The 20,500-nt window shown below is 33.3% G+C and overlaps 1 protein-coding gene across 3 annotated transcripts in view; it reads left to right on the top strand.

The window, feature by feature from the left end:
- The window catches only part of Atg18a (Autophagy-related 18a), a 28,409-nt gene extending 13,804 nt beyond the window's left edge, over nt 1-14,605 (top strand). The window contains exons 9-10 of one of the 3 annotated variants that reach the window (XM_071588809.1): nt 3,866-4,009; nt 12,638-14,605. In XM_071588809.1, the coding sequence (XP_071444910.1) occupies nt 3,866-4,009; nt 12,638-12,747 (254 nt within the window). In that variant the 3' untranslated portion in view covers nt 12,748-14,605. The remainder of the gene's footprint in view (nt 1-3,865; nt 4,010-12,637) is intronic. The other 2 variants (XM_071588810.1, XM_071588811.1) reach the window with 2 other exon arrangements.
- Nucleotides 14,606-20,500: the final 5,895 nt, after the last annotated feature.

The following is a 20,500-nucleotide window of genomic DNA, read 5'->3' on the forward strand; positions in this document are numbered from 1 at the left end:
ATATCCTGGAAGAAGAGTGAACAGTTCCAGATGAAAAAATTACACACATCATTAGCATAACAGAGTTTGATCAAGCCCTTGAGGAGTAAAAGTACAGTAAAGCACCAGGGCCAGATCTAAAACAGGCAAAAATAGATAGGGCGAAACAAGCACTTTACATCAATAGTAGACTGTCAGCATGTGAAGGAATCAAGATGGGCATGAAACAGTTTATGTAAACCTATTCATAGATTGCAGCATTGTACTGAGTCGAAACCTGGGCTAACCTAGAAAAAGACAGTAGAAAGAGAAAATTCATTTTCAATGTGCTGGTGCCTATATTGAAAATAATCTGGACAAACTAGGATTGAAAAAGTTCTGGACAGAGTGAAACAAATGTTCCCGTTGATAGAAGTAGCAGCTAGTAGGGCACTTGATTAGACATTTAAATTGAATTATTTCATGTTAACCTATATGCAAATTGTAGTATTTTAGAGGGTTAAAAACTGAGCAATCCTAGAAAAAGAGAGGAAATTTGATTGCTTGAATGTTTCTGTGCTTATGTTTTTAATACTCCAGATTAAGAAGCAGTAAAGAATTTATCAACTGAGTGAGGGAAAAGTACAAGTTGACAGAAGTAGAGGCAACCGACTAGAAGGACACCTGATAAGGCATTGGGATTACATGGAAACCTAATAGGGAAAGCTTATAAGCATTAAAGAAAATAGAATGACGTAAGGTGAAATTTATGGATGGCAAAAACAAGTATATTTGCCCTTGAATTTGAAAGAACTGGCATTAATCAGAGAACTCCTTACAAAGAGCTCATGCATTCCAGCCACAAACTCTATAGTCAGATATGGTTTGGTCAAAGTTAGGTTAGATGAAATAAAATTTTTTAGTCATGAAGCCTTACCTTCGAAGGATATACTTCATTAATTATTTTTAATCTAATCAAAGGTATTTAATCATGATGATTTGGCATTGCATTCAAAATATTTGGGTATGATTACAGTAATTCTATCACCTCCAAAATTGCTGAAATATTTTGCAATATCACTGTGATATCTTTCATGTTTGCAGTTACTTTAATCCATCAATGTTTTTACCAGCAATATATGTTCTTTAATCATATTCATTTGAGTTTTCAGTTCATACAATCTCATCATGTTTTGTGTAAATGCGCATTTTCTTGTATATGAGCTTGTTTTCCTAGTTGTTTCCCAAATCAGTTTATCAGATTCAACTGAAACAAAATAATTTACATAACATTGACCCATATCATCTTATTTAATTTATGTATCTAATGACACACTTTATGTAATCTGCAACAAAGCTCATCAAAAAGATGCTTAATGAACTTCAATTATTGGTATTTTACATTGGAAAATCTCTTACTGTATTATATTGAAAAATCCAGGTAAGAATGTTGCCCTTGGTTTTACATTACTTAAGGTAGTTACCTACATAAATTAATATCAATACATCAGTAAACACGTGGGCTTCGATAGGTACGGTAATAGCCCCCATGATATCACAACATCAACAAGAAATCTAATTTCATTATCAATGAGATACTATTTCACTGTTTTCTTGAATGTCTTTGGTAATGAAATAAAATATTTGATGATTAAAAATAATGTTATAGCAATATTAGCACTAGACATTGGTGTATCATAGAATAATTACCTAAATCATCACATTTCGGAACATGTAAGCTGCTCACAAAGGCTCATTTAATACAAAAAAAGGGATTATATCTACTTATAATAGCATAAACATGAAAGGGTAATGATTCGAGTAACTCTGTGTAATCAATAAAGAATGTCAAAATATTAGATGAAGAGATTTGGCAATTTACGATTGTGTACACATTAATAATTATCTAACAAATTAATTACAGGATCACAATGTTTCACAAATTCTTCATTATATATTTCAAAAAGTTTAATTACACATTCATGAGTATTTCCTTTTGTGAATTTATTCTAAACATGATCATTTTGTTTTGTACATTAATTCTCCAAATTTGTTTAAGCATTGAATGCGGATGAAAGTGAAGTATTTACAATAAAGTATTAAAGAGCTCAGTGTTGAAATCCACTAAATATATGCTGCATATAGAGTAGGCATGACTAAACAAAATTAATAGATAGGTTTCATTATTAAAATAGAGAAGTTTAGCGCAGTTCCGACGGGATACTTTTTTGGAGAACCAACATAGCTAATTTCACTTCACCTGCTTTTACTCAACTGTTCTGGTTATTGTAATGCAAAACAAAAGTGTTTAATGCACTCTTATGCTCAAATTTAATGCTTTTAATATGCTAGGTGAAGATCACCAATGTAAACAATCTGCTGCCATATTGAAAATATGCATAGTAGGAGTTCTAAAGGCCGGGTACCTGGCCAGGGTGTAACTCCACCCTGTTATAATGATATCACTCCTTCCAAAACTCATACGTAATTGCTTTGGACAGTGAGTCTCACTTCAGGCAGGGTAATACCAACTGCCAGGGTCACTCTTACTTTTGCGATCACTCTGGGTGGTGAGACTCATTTCGAACGGTACCATACTACAGTCAGGCAAACTCCACCAGCGGTGTGTAATGTTCATAATAGCCCCCTAATAAAGTCATAGAAATTTCAGTCTATTTAAAAATTTTTTTTGGTTGCAATGCACATCCTGTTTGTCAAAGTGAGAATGATGCTCCCTTCTTTTGCCTATTGTGCAAGCACCTAATACATTGTAGAACATACTATTAACAAAATGTTAAAATTTGAACTTGGAAATTAAGTAGGACCTTATCAGGTCAATGGGGTATAAAATTTGAGTAGATGCAGTATGGCTGAATGTACAATAATTGATTATATTATCTCCTATGTATGAGTCAAGTCATTGTAAACTAGTTAATTTTATTCAATTAACATTAAGAGTAATGGTATTGAAATAGGTACCTGTCTTCTTATTTATCATAATATAATTATCATAAGATGGTAATTTAACTGCACTTATACACAAGTATATGTGGTTATGTTTGCATACTTTAAAGATCTAATATAATTAATTTCTCACACATTCCTTCTCTATTCTTTTTAAATGGGATAATGTCTTACCTTGCCTTAATTAATTAGAAAGTATGATCTTTATTCAGTGCCTACTTTCATTTTGTTATTAGAAGGCCATTCTACATTCTTTTTGGGTTAACATGCTTTACAGTGAAGCATTTTATTTAAAAATGTTTTGCTCTCCTTGCCTACATTAAAATGGCAACATTTTGCTCCAAGCAGATAGAATAAAAATGTCTATTTGCTCTATGTTTGCCAGACATTTCTCCATGTAAATCAGCTGAATATAAATGACCACATATCTGTAATCCCATTATTCCATAACAATGTCTTAGAACATCCTCATGTCTTGCGTTAAAGATATTCTGTCTAGTACATTTCCATTCCATTGGAAAATATCAACCCCCGACATGGTCTCATATTATATATTAAAGTGCAATTTTACTATATGCTTACGAATTATTTTTCTAACTGAGCATCCTACAAGCTAAGCATATACAGTTTTGCTTACACACTGTTTCACAAGGATAAATATGTTATTTTTCATACTTTGGAAGCGGTTAATTTAGGTTCACTTTTATTTATTTTAAGTCATCAAACATAGAAACTCACTTTTTGTATGATAAGTAATATGACATAAAAATATATCATTTTTTTATTGGAAATAAATGACAGGAAGTATAAATGAAATAAGTTATAGGATGAATGTTGCACAATAAGATAAGTTGAAGATGAAGAAGACAAGTTGGACTTCTCAGAGGCCAATTTGAAACACAGCTGAACATATATAACAATTTTGTTCTTACCTTTTGATCAGGCCAAGGCTACGTGTTCCATACTACCCCTGCTGCCTTGAGCCACTCCCCAACTGACTCCTTGTTTTGTTTGTCACCTTCCACTCCAGGCCAAATAGGTAGCTACGCAGGGATAGTGAGGGGCCGTTCTCCAGGCTTCATGTCAGGTACTGGTATCTAAGGAATGAATGTTTGTGCATCAACTTCTGTTATCCAAAACGTGACTGTGGTCAAAACATGTATTTCACCATGCTCATGATGAGCATAGGAAAGAATGAGTGAAAGCAATTTCATCTATCCAAAATAACCCCCTGACCTAATCTTGAGAGATAAGTGGTGTATGGAATGTGGTATATTTTATATAATAGGTACCCTATACCTGGATTTGAGGAATCTTCTGAATTAATATGTTAGTTTTTTCACTATGAGACTGTTTCATAGTGAACTGGATGGAGTTCATCATTTTGGTAAATATCATTAGTGATTTCTGTAATGATAACTTTGTCAATTTTCATTTATTTTCTGTCGATGGTTTCCTGGATGTGCACTTACATTGTTATTAAGTTAGGGTCTTCACAGTTTTCCCAAGATGATTCATCTCACCTGTTTAGGTGATATTGTTTGGTTTATTTCTTGTCTTGGGCAATCATTTTTATGTTAGAGTATGTGTGGTATTTCATGGATCCTAATGCAACAGTACATACAAACTTAATAGAAATATCAAATGCCCCTGTTTGTTTGTATCAGTTATTCTGGTGCACTCTTCAAAGCAGTCTTTTTTTTATCCCACAAGGGACCCTACGTAATGAGACACAGCACATTAATAAATTAAATGGAGGATCCTCAATATTTACCAAAATATTAAAATTATGAGGAAGAAATTAATTTTTGTGCTGTATATGAAGTCCCAATACTTGTGACTTCAAGATTCTCCCAATTTTTTATGAAATTTGTAAATCACTTAAATATAATTTTAAATGCAATTCAGGATTGCCAAAAGTAGGATACATTGTACACTGCCCCCAAAAGGAGTAGTGATGTTAGATTGCAAACATTTCTCACAAACATGGACAGCAAGTCCAATCGATTTTCTGTAGTGCAATATATCCTTGATTTTTTGTAGGCTACCTTGTCTCTGTGGTCTATGGTTATGATCAAGTCCATTGTCAAGTCAGTTTCCTTGAAGAGTTGCCTACAAAGTGGTGTTCTTTGAGATCTATATAGGTTTCATGCCCAGTGTTTGCACTTTCCATGGGAGGCAGGCCCAATTCAGTCATGTATTCGTGGCCATCATTCTCTTCCAAAGCCTTTTATAGGATAGTGCAGGTCCAATGTGGATGGTCAACTATACTTAAAAAGTAGTGAAATCATAAAATCCTCAAAGGCATTTACAGCATGAATAAACAAAACATTTTCTAAAAACCTTGCTAAGATTTTGAACTCTTTTAAAAACCTGGTGTCGAACATAGGGACACTTTTTTGCAAAATAATATTCCTCTACAACTAGGGCTTCAGTGGTAACAGAATGCCTAAATGAATTTTACTTGAATCTGTTGTGAATGAGAAATTTAATACTGACATAATGCAATAGTTGAATGTGTTTGGATGTTTGGAGGAACAATGCCTTTTCAACATACATGATGCTGCAATTTTTTATGAGGAATAAATGTTAATTCCTCATTCTTATACTATGAAAATTTTTCTTAAGTTATGAACAGTTCATCTCATACCCTCTATTCCTCTTCAATCAACACAGAATTTTCATTGTTTTCTTCCTGCTTTTTGTGGGCATTTCATAATTTATTTATTTAGGTTTGCATGACAAATAATTTAAAGAACTTACTTCATGGTAAAAATTAATATCCAGATATTACAAAAATTCAGTAAGTTCCAGACTCATGCAGATCCAAGTGACACAAAACTCTAGTTATGTGGGTTCACAGTCAAATAGCATTAATATACTTCTTTGTATTTGATCTTTATACACTGTATGATAACATTTCTATGTCATTAGCTTGTCAGTAGATGGCACTGTGTCATTATAGATGACATGTTAAAGATATAATTGTGTTGCTATTGTATTACAGATGTGTATACAAAAACTTTAGGAAATTTGAAGAGGAGAATGTAATTGGTGAACTTGTGGAAATGGACAGGATGCTAGAATTAAATATCAAAGCTTATGATTTTGTTGAATTATTGCAATTTGATACAAAGGAATTGAGCATTGAAAATTTTATGGAAATATGAAGTAGAAAAGGTGAAATTTCTGAGACAAAACCCAAAGTTGAGGCACTGGAAATCCTGAAAATGTTCAAGACTAAAAAGATGGTGATATGATTTCACATAATGGGGAAAAATCTTCAGCCTTTAAGATGAAGGGCCCAAAATTAATGTTCACCAAAGATATCCAGTGAATAGCATAGTTTTAGGCATAATATCATGGAATTTAAACATTAATTACCAAATGATAGAGTTTTTTCCATCAATTAATTAGTGGAAAAGTGCTCTCATTTGGCTATTTAAAGTTGCCCTGGAAGGTCAATGATACTATTTCATGGTATAAAACGATTGTCTTGGAGAAAGGAGAACTATCATACAAACTACTGGGCAAACACTAAACAGAAACTAATGATATGCTGTTGTTTTTACAGAATCTGCATAAATATTTGTGCATGCACTATGGACTTATCTATTAATATAAGAATCATTTTTAGCAGTAGTCTTCCGGGTTTGGGTAGTTTTTCAATGGACTCTTACACTACACAATGTTGTACTTCAAATCCTAGACTAGCATGACAAAAATATGCTTATATCACATACTATGTATTACAATAACTAATTCTTTATCTCTGCATACTTTCTATCTTTCTCAATTTCCTCCAGCATGCCTGTTATGTTCCTCTCCCTACCATCCTTCTCCCAAAATGATCTCCTCTATTGCAGGCTTCAGTGGCTCATTTCTTGTAAGCATCTCCGGTGTCTTCTTGTCTGGCCTTTGAATTCCTCTCAACAACCCTCTTCTTGTAATGAAGGCTTTCACAGTGTGTAGATTGTAAAGGCTGAATTCATTAAGGTTTATATCATTCATAGTTACTGTGTTTGCAATGGTTTTGTCAGTGTTCTAGCTCACAGCTTCAGGTTAAAGTATTGATGAATACATTTTGTCCATCTTTGTGAGGGCAGCTTGATGGGGATCTGCCCTTAGGTTGCTTTTGAAAGATTCATTTCTATGTGTCATGGAGCCGGTAATTGTCCTCCTTGTCAAAATTGGTAGGTTGTTTTGAACTTCTTTGTGGCTCTCGTGAGATCAATTTAGCTTCATCCATTTTTTTCATTTTGCTGGGCTTTGACTTGGCATGTTCTGTGATGACTTAAAGGTAGAAGTACTTTTTTTTTAGACCCTCTGGTTTTCTTGGATGTGAAATTTAATTGCTCTTCTCAGCTGTCCTATGTAGGATATTCCACAGCTGCAATGCATTTTGTTGACTCCTTATCTGTTGTTACTTAAAGGATCTCTGAAGTTTGTCTAGTATTAATGTGTGATGGTTTCTTTCCTGATGATGGAATATTTGTGCCAGGTATTGATGAAAGGGGAAAACTATAATATTTTGGTCAGCATCACCATTAAGCTGCATGTTTAAGAAGAACTAAATCTTATCATTATAATCTTATAAAAGGTATCAGCCTTTTGGCTAGAAGATGCTAGTTGGAACACAAAAAACTGTTGTCAACACAAGAACAACATGGGTGGTTAAACGTGAAAGATTTCAACCTTCACAATTTTCTCTCTTCTCCTATCATGCCAAGAGCTTGTTTATATTTCTTCCTCCCCATTGTACTTTTTCTATTTTTCTCCCCACCCACATCTCAGGAGCCACCGGTCTGTGCTTAACTTCTTGCCTCTACAACTAAGATTCTATAAAAAAAACTATGCTGCTTATTAAACTTTTCGCTGGTCTTTTCTTTGCATATTTGCTTAAGGCGGCCTTCATCCAATCCCTCATCTTTGTAAACGCTTCTGTACTTTTGTGCAATTTATTACTGTCACTATTGAATGCTACCTTTATTTTTTCTCCTAAAAAGGCAACCTAATGAGAAATTAATGAGCTGGCCACATCAGTAGTTTTAGTTATCTTTACCCTTTTATTCCTGAGGTACTATCACAGGAACTATTTCTTTTTAGAGTATATATATAGTTCTTGAAGTTCATGCTAAAGTGCTGCTATTTCTCTCTTTTGTTTTCTACCAAATGAAATATAGTTGCTGTCACAAAACTGTAGTGTCAATGTCTAAGAGTCCCATGTGCTGAGTGGATGTAATTAATGCTCTCATTGCAATTTTTGCTTGACATAAATTGCATAGTTTCAAATAATAAATCCAACTATGTCTACAGCTCAAAGAAAACACTTGAACACATTGGTTGTATCTGTATTTCCTAGGCCACTGTAAACCATGTTGTGCATATAGAATGTAGGACGGAAAGGTGAGATAAACTAGTGAGGGGAAGAGCAAGAATAGTAAAACTAACCATAGATATTTAATACCCAGCAGACTAGAGAAATTTGAAGTAAATTATAAGTGCTATGATCTTCAGATTGAAATATATTAAATCCACTGTACTAGTGGCTTCATTTGAGGGAGAATATCTCACAATGAATGTACAATATTCCCATATGTGGGTAAAAACTTCTATAAGCATTGCTGTCACCAAGGCAGTGAGGCAAAACTGTTTCAATTGAAGAAATGGAGATAAAACAAAAGATGAAAGTGTCTCACACAATTGCCAATATTAGAGCTAACTGGTTTCTTCTTTATTATTATAGTGAACAAGTGAACACAATTGTGTTCATAAAGAAATTTTGGATTACTGCTGCTAAACTTTTATCTGTAACATAGCACAGAAGTAACGCCTGACCTGGAAGTGTAAAACATGCACACTTGTATTAGAATAATCCTTTACAGCATAGTATGATTTTGGTACCCAAAATTCAATGATTGCTGTTGCAAAGTCCTTGATATGTATCTTACATTCTGGAAGAGCATAACAGATCCCAGAGTCTAGGTAACAAGATCAATTTTTCAAATATGTAATGATGAAATTTGATTGCTTTTGATTTTCATTCAGAATGACACTTTCAGTAGCTATTGAACTTATATTACCTGAAAAATATCCATGCTTAATTGTATTAACCACTTGCTTACTATTCCCATTTCTTTTCACTAATATCTATCCTTGTGAAAAACTAAATGCTGCACCTCAAGTTTTATTTGTTCAATTTGCTAAATATTTTCTCTGTAACATTATGCCTTTTCTCAAATAACAAAAGTTATCTCCGATGAAGAACCTCTGTTACTTTTATCTATTTCCTGAAGGTTGTGTCTATCTAAACCCACCATTTAATCGAGTACCAACAACATAGTTGTCCTATATTCCCTTCTAGAGTTGAAGATTTTCTGTTATTTTCCATAATCCAATTTTCCTTTTTCGGAGGTTCTTGAAGTTGGGATTACATGCATTAATACGTTGTACCTACGTCTGAAGTTAATCCAAATGAGAAGAGGAGATTAAAAGTCTTGAATTCTGTTCTCAATGTGTAGGGTAAATATTTAAATTCAGTGAAACCTTAAATTTTAATGATTCTCAAATGTATGTAATTTTTTATGGCCTGGATTGGTATTCTTTAAATCAATGCAGTGGGAAACCTGCTTTATGTTTCTGAGCCTGGAACTTCTGTAAAATCTCTCTGGCCTGTAGAGGTGACAAGACTGGGTTTGTTGGTTTTCACATTTGCCCTATGTAACCTGTACTAGTTCATTAAAATTATTTGGTGTATTTTAATAAATTCATCTATTAGAATCATTTTCTGCACTATGAAAAAGCTGTTTTTTCTGGTAGAATTGGTTTTGTTTCGAGTAGCCATATTGCATCACAGCTGTTGACTGGCCTTAGGTAACTATTTTATTTCATTTCATTATCAATTTGCATTGATTTAAAAATCATGAGAGGAATAAAAACATTTGAAATCCAGCAGAAACTGAATATTTTGCTAGAAGATGTGATCATAATATACATGATGGTGGTGAAGAACACTTAATGATAAAATGATTGCATTCGTGTTGTATCTAAATTATTGTAGTTTTATTATTCCTAAAGTGCACCTCAATTTATTTTTTGTAAATACTAGTATTAACATTTTGCACCTTTCTATGTACTAATCTTATTTATTTTATTATAATCCTGAGAATAATTTAATTTTTAAATATTAAAATACTTTTCACTCTATATCTTCTGTCAGGCTTCAATTTGACATATTTTTCAATGGTCCCCTTAAAAATGTAAATCAAGGTTTCACTCTACCTAACATAAAACTAGGCTTGAACAATGATCAATTTGCAAATTACATGGAAAGGCTTATTTTTGCTATTGATATTAAAATCATATTTGCAACTTTGGTAACACATCTGAGTCGTAATATTATTTAAGATTTATTATATCCATTGAAAAATAATTTTCAATGAGAGTTAAAATAAAATGTCCATGCTAATTTTCCCTTCCATGTGTACCTTTTAATGCTATCATTGCTATAATACTATCACAATTCATAATTATTTTTCTGATGCAAACTGTGCTGTACAAATGCCTTATTATAGCATATTAAAAAAAGTAGGAACACTAATTACTTAAAAAGTTGACTGCCTGTGAAATAAATTTCACAGAGGGATGTCGCTCTCCTCATATACCAATTTCAATGCTCCATTTCTCCTTGAAAGACAAAACACTACAATTAGGAAACCAAGAATTACTGTGAAACATGTTTTCTCACACTCTCATCACCATTCTCCATGGAGATGTGAGATTTGGGAGGGAGAGTTCAGATCCATTTGTGGCAAGAAAAGGGTATGCGAATTTGTATACATTCAGAAGGGGCTTGCTGGTCCCTCCAAATTCATTCAAAACAGAGGTACAACAACTCAAGTTAGGGAATATCCTTCATGGTGTAGTACAGTAAACTCTTGACTATTCATTATACTCTCTTCCCAGCACCTTATAATTTTAATTAAATTACAGTTATAAAGATAATGAAATGTGTTGAAACTTTGATATACATTATGACAAATATAAGTATGAAATACCTTGACTATCCTAAAACTTTTTAATTTCACAAAATCAAAAGTTGTTAATGGTATTTAATTTTAATTTAAGCATTTTAACTAAGTGTACTTTTCCATTATCGTTTCTTTCACATTCATTAGTCCTGAGCATTCCATATAATCCTTTAAGGCAAGAAAACACAGATTTACTATGCAACAAATATGAAATTAACTATCTTTTAATTGGTTTCAATTTAATGCATTATTTAAATAATTTAAAGTTTCCATATGTATCCATTCATATCACCACCATATTTTCTGCATATTTTGGTTATCCATGTTTTTTTGATTATCCATACTGCATCATACATCCATTAGCATGGATAATCGAGAGTCGAGAGTTTACTGTATCCCTCAGAGGAACTTAAAATCATTTCAGGGAGAATTCATTTACACATTCTTTCTCTATCACTCACTATTCACGAATTTGACATTTTCTCATGTTACCCAAGTTGCAAAAGTGACAAGAACTCTAATGTTATTGATTTCTGCCCTTAGTCAATGGAGCCATAGCATAATAATTTCTCCGTGTGTAATTAGATGAACTTGGCAAATGTATTGTGAACCGAATCAAACGTTCAAAAATTAGAAGAGAAAGCATGTATTCTGAGAATATTTTCCAGTGTGCTTGCAGTGTGCCTTAACTTAAATGTAAGCTTTCCTAATATAGTGGTTTTCAAGGTATTATTCTAAGTGAGAAATGACTTAAGACTTGGGAAGGAATGTGGGTGAGCTTATTGCACAAATCAAAGCTTATGATTTGTTGATTAATTTAGTGCACAATTTGATATAGCAAGGATTTCCAAGTCTTGAATAATTGAACAAATGCTCCGAAAAGAAAAATTAATCATTTTCATTTTGAACTTTGTATTGATGTACATAATTTATGTTAATCTATGAATAACAGTTTTGTCACATATTCAATTAAGGAAACCAAAATATTTTATTGACATTGTTGATACATGGCATTCATTCTCACTGTTAATGTAAGCAGTTTTGTTTGAATTACCTTCATTTGTTGTGGTTTGTTTTTGTCATTTTTTTGTTTGTACTTGTTCCAGAGAATATAGGAAGTTATTAGCATGTATTTGGATGATAATATATATCAAAGTACATCTTGGCAAGGAATTTATTTACATAAATGTTGAATGGCTTCTTTACACTATACACAAGGATATATATGTCATAGTTTTGGTTAAGTCTAGACTTACTAATATTTTTTATCAGAAATAGTGTATGAACTAAAAAAGGGTACCTAAAAATGTAGATATGGTATGGAATGGTATTAGAATGTAATAAGTGTCCAAATATATTTTGTGTATGAAATTCTTAAGTCATTACCTGTCATGAGAATTCTTCAGTAAAGGGTGACTATGAATATGATGTGCTATCCTAACCGCGTATGACAAAATAAATAATATATATAATGGTCCTACTTTTCAATAATTCAGATTAATGCCATTATTTGGCATCAAAAGGATTAACTGACTGACAGGAAAGTGTAAGCTTGCATGTTTAGTATACTACATAGTAGTAGAAGTTAATGTTTAGATTTTTAATGCACACACACACATATATATATATATATATATGTATGTTTTTTGTATTTTTTCTTATCGTTATCCATTATCATTTAACAGATTCTGAAAAGTTCCATGAGATGGTTGCTGCTACAGAATCACCTCCTCGAGGTGGTTTCCGTTTTGATGATGAAAGTGAATTTCCTCCAGTCACCCAAAAGACTGAATAAAAATCAGTTGAATAAGAATTTGGCATATGTGTGAGCAAATATACTTGGAAAGTGAATGAAAAATGTACAGCATTATCCTTGGGCTCCCTAAAAGTTGTGGAATATCACATTTTGTATGTTAATTTTATTTTATGTAATAATTGTTTATGATTACTCTGAAGATGAGAATTTTCTCAGACCTCATTGGACAGTTACTTTCATATCTCACACTGCTTGGAAACTTTCTTTTCTCTGTGACAATTTGCTTCAGTGATTGAACCGTGAAGTTTTCAAACTATCTTTTCAATTTCTAGAGGGGATTTTTCAGCTTACCCATATTTGAATGTGGAATCACAAGAACTGATCACTAAGTGCCGCACTGTCAATTTTTGTGAAGGACCATTTAATATTGTTACTCTTTTGAGACAGTTCTGAACACAGGAAGTTTTCTAAATCCACCACTTGTAAGCTTTTGGTGTGGAAATGCTATTAATGCATTGGAAGTCATTCCAGAAGATTCTTTGTATATTGCCTCGTGATTGCAATATGTTATAATATGCATAACAATTGCAATGTGTTATACTTAAAAGCCATTAGTAATACCAGTACAAATTAATAACTGAGCTTGCAGTACAGTGATCACCATCGTGTGTTTGTTAAATTTCATCAGTTGTTTTGGCTCACTGCCATTCTCATGTCTCATTTGTGTCTTGAAATGTTGCTTTTTATGGAAAAGGTGAAATGTTAAATATATATTATATGAATGTAATGAAATATATCTTCCTTTTAAATACCCAAAAAAACTGCACAATTTTGTTAGTAGTTGAAAGAAATTTGATGATTTAAAATTTTTTGACCATTAGATGTTTTGTCTCCTCTTATTTTGAAAATTATTTTATTTTTGAATGATTTCATAGTAATATACAGTCATTGATGAAGAATCTTCCTCAAAGTGAATAGCAAAATACTTAGCAGTTAGTGTTTCATGTAAATTAAATTCCTAATGAATAAGAGTACGATAGCAAAACGTGTGCATAGCAGGTTTCAATTGATTTATTTTAGCACGTTTTTGGTGTGCATTTTTCAGTCATGGATATTTGTAAAAAAAAAATAAAAACAGGAAAAATATATGGGAGAGAACTATATTTAAAACATTTCGTCCTCCATTTTGGTGAAAAAACTGCCCGTAATGGAAGGAATTCCCATTTTTTTAACCATGTTTCTAAGGTTTCCTTGAAAATGGTCAGGAAGGCCAATTTTCTCCTCTTTTTAATTTGAGGACAATATTATAATGAATAATGCGATGAGCGTTGCAATATCATATTTATTGGTAATTACGGATTCTGCTTGGTACCTATTCCAACTTTTGTAAGATGAATGTAAATAGTATGTATGTATGAGTGCAAATGATGTTGTCACCACACTTGCTACTCTCTGTAGATTATGGCACTTTATTATTGCTTTGACTTTTAATATTGTTAGACCTTGTAAATGATAGCCCTTTGGTGGATATTGTATCTTATCAATAATGTGAAATGTTTTACATGACACGACAAAGACATCTTTTTTGCAAAATTGATACATGTTTTATTTTAATGTACATTTCCAGTTTACATCTTCCAGTGTAGCCAATACTATATTTAAGGGTAATATAATTTCTATGACTAAATTAATGTCAAATTCATGGATTAACTTCAAAAACTTCCATTCCAAAGGTCTGGCTGAATTCTTTCTCCATTTTGTTATATAGAACTTCATTTGAAGTTTTGTATGCACTGGTCACTGTCAATCACCATAGATCATCTTGTTTTCAGCAACAGTAATATCTAGGTTTTATTTTTTGCCTAATAAATTTACTTGCTTGATTTCTAATGGCAAAGACAGATGTTTTAATGGCCCATAAATTTAATGACATGAATCTTGAGACAGAATGGAATTTAGGTATCTGGCCTGAAATTACCTCAATGTTAAATGCCTATAACTTTGGATAATTAATAAAAATCAGTGACATGCAGTGAGAGTTGTGTCAAATGAGGTAGGAGAACCAAGTTCAATACCAGGGGAAGGTCCTTCTAGGAGTGAAATGGAGGAAATAAAGGAGCTCTTAAAATAAGAAACAAATTGAAAGAGAAAATAATGAAAGAAGAAAGACTCTCCATTCTCGGGATGTCACCGCGTAGGTTGTTTTTCTGACAACAGTTTTGCCCGTGTTTCAACGAGCGTCTTCAGGTCAAAGTGAAGCTTCACTTTGACCTGAAGACGCTCGTTGAAACACGGGCAAAACTGTTGTCAGAAAAACAACCTACGCGGTGACATCCCAAGAATGGAGAGTCTTTCATCTGAACGCCGCGAAAATCTACGATCCCATATAATGAAAGAAGGTTAATGCTTGCTGCTGTCTTTCTCAGCATAATATGCACTTGACTCTCCATGCCCTCACAACTCTTAAGATATGTGGAGGAGGCCATGTACCCTCAAAGACACTATAAACCATTAAAATCTGGAGCCATTACCAGAGAACCCTCACGGTGCATGCTATTCATTTTCACAAAGTTCAAATCCCAAGGAGAAGAGAAACAGAAATCGTGGCTCAAGTAGGAGGAAGTAAAGAGGTTGAAGGAGAAAGTAGGGTCATGAGGCTGAGCATGGAGTTAACTGAATAATCCCATTTAAGACTGTGGAGTAGGTGCATCCCAAACATTTCCTTTGCTTTATATCTCTTGGGGCCCTTCTTGCAAAGATGAAGAAGAGCACTCAAAATTCCTTTAGATGGAATATCCATTGTTATGGATTTGAATTAATTATAAATACTCCATTTGCTTACATGTATTCTGCAATTTATTCTAATTCTTGCATCTTTCAAAAATAATAGTTCAACTATAGTGAAAACTAGACTATAATCTCAATGGAACATATCCTTCCCATTTCAAAGATGCATAAGATGAATGCCTTCCCTTATACATCTTACAATCCTTGCAATTAATTGGTGGCCTTTAGTTTGACTAAAGGATATGTTAAGAGATCAGGAAAAGGAAATTGTTTGGAAATATGTTGTATCTTGCTGGAGGAGAGGGCAATGGAGCAGGTAGTGATAAGAAGACAAAACCCCACTTTTTTGCAGGTGAGGAGAGGAAAAGAGGATGAAGGAAAAGGTTAATAGTATGAGTTGGAAATGTAATCCCCAAAAATATCTCCACTAAATTACCACTGACTTTTCTGCAATCCACCATCCTTCCAAGAAAGGAGGCTTTCACTTTTCCATCAGAAATCCTCAAGGTTCCTCCTCCTAGCTTCATCTTTAGAAATTATTTTCCAAATGTAGGAATTCCACTGGTACACATGCTAACATATTTGCCCAGTATTTCCCATCTCATGAGTTTGTAGACAATAGGTTGAGTATGTTAAATTCTAGCATAAAACTCAAAAACTAACCCTATAAGTCATAATTGAATGTGAAGAATAAATATCTTTTCTTCTTTTTTAATTCAGCGAATGGAGCTTTCAGCTAGAGGTCAGAGGGTCTTGAGTTTAAATTCAGTTGTCTCTGGTCATATTCTGCTGAAATCTAGTCATTGATTCAATAGTTTTTATAAGTCAATTTATTTAGTATATGTTGCATAATTCCAGCCCCATGCTGTTAAAAGCTTCATACAACCTACAGGTACAGTAAAGTCAGCTGAATTGTCTGTATCCTCTCTATAAAAATCTGAGAGCTGCATGATCTCTTATTCTTCTAAATTCATTTTGGCTCTCAATTAGTACTCTTCTGTTTTCCACTCCATTCTCTGGCAGATTACTCCCTTTAATTAATCTTTGGTGGAGGGGTCATGAGATTAATTATTCTATAGTTTTCACTTTTTCCTATTTGAGTACATATGCCATAGACATGATTTTATTCTTCTTAAAGTCAATTGCTATTTTTCCTTGTATGCTTAATACATATAAGGCTGTATATGCATGAATGTATTTCCCTTCTCATAAGTTCGTAGTATTTCTTAATTTTATTAATTCCAAGAGTGTTTTCAGTTGTACGCTTTTAAGTTCTTTACTGCAGCATTAAATTGAAATCTGAGGATGTAGTTCCCTCTCTCTGTAATATAAACAGTAACCACTTTTTCCAATAATGTAGCATGCATTTATTTTCTGGCAAAAAGATTCTCAAAATACTCTACATCTTTGGCTTATCTTCAGTAAGAAATTATCCATTGTTTTCCAGAAAGAGTTTGATACTTGTATTCTTTGAATTGGTGCCTTACATTACCGTAACTGCTTCCAATTTTCCTTAGACAAGGTTTTACTGTACTTCTTTACACAGGCTCTTCTTCAGCCATTCCTCTTTTGCATTTCTGGCTCTTTGGCTGGTTTCATTTCTTCACCCGTAACAGTTTTGTCCTACCTCAGTCATTGAGTTTTTGTTCTTCCCCCTCTCTTCCATTAGTTCCATCATTTACTTCATCTGTGATCCGTAGTTTCCCTTTCCTAGGATTCCATTGCACTGTCATTTTCTTCTCATCTTCCCAAAGTCTAAATTTCATTTCCTGCCATCTTTCATCTATCAATCCCAGGGTACAGTATAAACCAATTGAAAAATGTATTAAATTTCTTTCTATTTACAACATAGGAAATCTAACTTTTGAAATCTCACCAATTAGAAAAGCTTTGTAGATTCTACTAAATTTAATTGCAATATGACCAATTTCATCACATATGCGACATCATCAAGAAGGGTACCTGTGGGGAAGGAGGATCTGGTGGTTGCTTTGAGGAGAGATAAAAAGTTGGGGAAAGAGAAGCGTGGGAAAGAGGAAGGAAGGGTTGTATGTACGATAAATAGGAAAAGTAGGGCAGCCCTTTCTCAACTATTTACCCCATTATTTTATCGCCCCTGAAAACGCAATAACCCGGAAAGCACTTGTATGCCACATTTTGCCTATGCCACAGGATACACATATTATTTCCCATTACATTATGTAGTAATAGCTGTTATTAGGGGAAACAACCGACAGCGGAGGTCTTTTGTACTCGATGGGATAGTCCAGGAAGACAGGATTCTGTAATGATAAGGATGGTAGTTGTAGAAAATTAACGTGTTGGCAAACACCCTCTTTGAGCAACATTAGAGAAGATACAAATGGAAGGCACTGGGAGTCATGGCAAGATACCAAATTGACTATATCCTCGTCAGAATGAGATATTAGAACCATATAAAGTAATGTAAGAGCTACTCTGGCACAGATATAAATAGCAATCACAACCTGATGTTCATGGACAGCCAACTTAGATAAGAAGAAAGTGACATGGGAACCCAAATGGGACACAAAGATACTGAAGGAAAATCAAGAAAGAGAAAGGTTCAAATGAAAATTGACAGAAAAATTGAAGATATACACGAGACTAGCTTAGAAGAACGATGGGAGGAAATAAGGAATGTCATAACTGAAATGTTAGCTGAGTAACTTGTGAGTAAAGCGGTGAAAGCCATGAAGCTAATTGCTGCTCAAATAAGAGACCTCGTAGAAGCAAGAAGAAAATGCACAAATTCAAGATATTAAATTGATGAAACCCTTCATAAAAAATTGCAGAACCAAGATAATAATGAGAGTGCAAGAAGGCCGGGAATGAGTAGATAAAAAGCTGCTGCAGGGAAGTCAGTTACAATATAAATAAGGGGAACAGCAAAAAGTCTTATACCTGATGAAGAGACAATTCAAAGAAAGCAAAACTAAATCTCACAATGCCTGAGATGCTAATGGAAAGATACTAAAGGAAGATGAAGATATTGGAAAGAGAGGGAAGGAATACATCCAGATGTTCTACTAAGGGCTCAAACCACTTGAAGGTGACTAAATTACAAAACAAATATTTATAGATGCAGACAAATGAGGTCTGTAAATACTGAGAAGATAATTCAACAGAGCCATAAAAACTTAACAAGCAACTAGGCACTAAGAGTTGACAAAATAAATGGAGAATTAGTCAAGGTACTTGGAGTCAAAATGAAGAATATCCTTCATGGAATAACCAAAGATAGCTACAACAGTGGAAAACTATTATAAGAATTCAAGGAGAGAGTGAAGTTTGTAAACGTTAAGAAACATCGAACATGTAAACGTTAAGAATACAGAACACTGAGTCTGATGTTTCTAGTATCCAATATAATTACTGAGATCATTTGCTGAAGAATTTAAAGAAAGAAGAAAGCCTCATGGAAAACCAATTTGGGTTCAGAAAAAAATCTGAGGAGCAAGAGAGGCAATGTTCAGTATGAGGGTGCTGGCCAAAAAAAACTATACACATGAACAAGTACTGGTTCTATGGATCAGAGACATTGTAGATGTGGACCAGCAAAAAATAGAAGCCTTTGAAACATGGTACTGGATAACTACGATGAAGATTAAATGGACAGACAAAGTAAGGAATAAGGTATTATAAAGAAGAGGAGAAGAGGAAAGGAACATATAGATAACTCTAATACAAAAAAGAACTAGATGGATTAGGCTCACCTTGAGGAGCAACGGATTATTTTGAAACATAGTAGAAGGGAAATTCCTATGAGGAAGATAAAGAACACAGGACAAATTTAGGACATAAAAAAGCTACCAGGGGATGGAGGAATTAACACTGAATTGAGAAGAATGAAGGGCTGCAGTAAACCATTCTTAGGAATGAAATACTGAAATTCCTGAGTGCCCTTGAAGTTTCAACATAATAGTTTTATTAATCATGTTTTAGTACCCTGCTAAATAACTCCTCATTTAGTAGTAGGTAAATAAAAGATGACTATCAAGGTCTCTCTATACTAGCTGATTTTGAATAATAAAAGCAGGCCTATTTTTTACTAGACTTTGATTTCTTTTGTATTGTGTGGCTGAAAATATTCAGAAAGAGGAGTAGAGACTTTAACCAGATCAGAGAATGCTGCTTAGACAGCAGAAAGCTTCACGTCATGTTTTAGGTACTAAAAAGGCTGATAACCCTGGACACTCTATCTTTCATTACTTTTAAATGTCAATTAAAAGCCTTGGATCTATCATCACTTACAAGAACTAAAAGTTATGCATTTCCAGTGTTATACTGTTTACTAGGGCTGTGATTTAAATCTGGAAATATGTATGTGCTATAAATATTCAGATGATGAGCACAAGGATAAAATCTGAATCAGAAATATGCAGCGTGTTTTGTTCATCCAGATCATAAAGTCACAACCCAGTTATCCAAATATCTGAATTTGGGGCCACAGATATACTTAATTATATTTGGATATTCAAATAATGTTACTGCTAAAGCGTTTGGTTATTTTTTCATTTTTATTATATTCATTCCGATAATTATGGTATTTTTTATTTAAATTCAATATTATTGCTTATTAAACAGTCAAATTTAAGTTTCACCATGAAATAAATTTGAATTTTGGGACTTTTGGGGTGTAATGAATTAAAATTCTCAATATGTCATATGCACTTAGCTTACCCTGAAGTAAATTTACCCCTCAAATTTTGATCCCTGAGCTAAACTTAATTGGAGTTAATTTATAGTACATACTTAGAAATATTTCAAAAGGGTAAGCTTTAACATTTAAACTCACATGATAGTAGGGAGTTATTAGCAAAGTAAAAATTATTACCTAAAGAGAATCCATCCTCCTATCATTGGTTCTATTCATTTCTTTATGAAAAATTGTTCCAAAGAAAATTATATTCATTGAAATCATTCCATGGAAGCCCATTGGTTCTACTGCCTGAGTAACCATTATTGTGGTCAATGAGATATGTAT

Source organism: Hetaerina americana, unplaced genomic scaffold (assembly GCF_022747635.1).
Source record: "Hetaerina americana unplaced genomic scaffold, ioHetAmer1.1.p SCAF_3, whole genome shotgun sequence".
In the NCBI taxonomy this organism is placed as follows: Eukaryota; Metazoa; Arthropoda; class Insecta; order Odonata; family Calopterygidae; genus Hetaerina; species Hetaerina americana.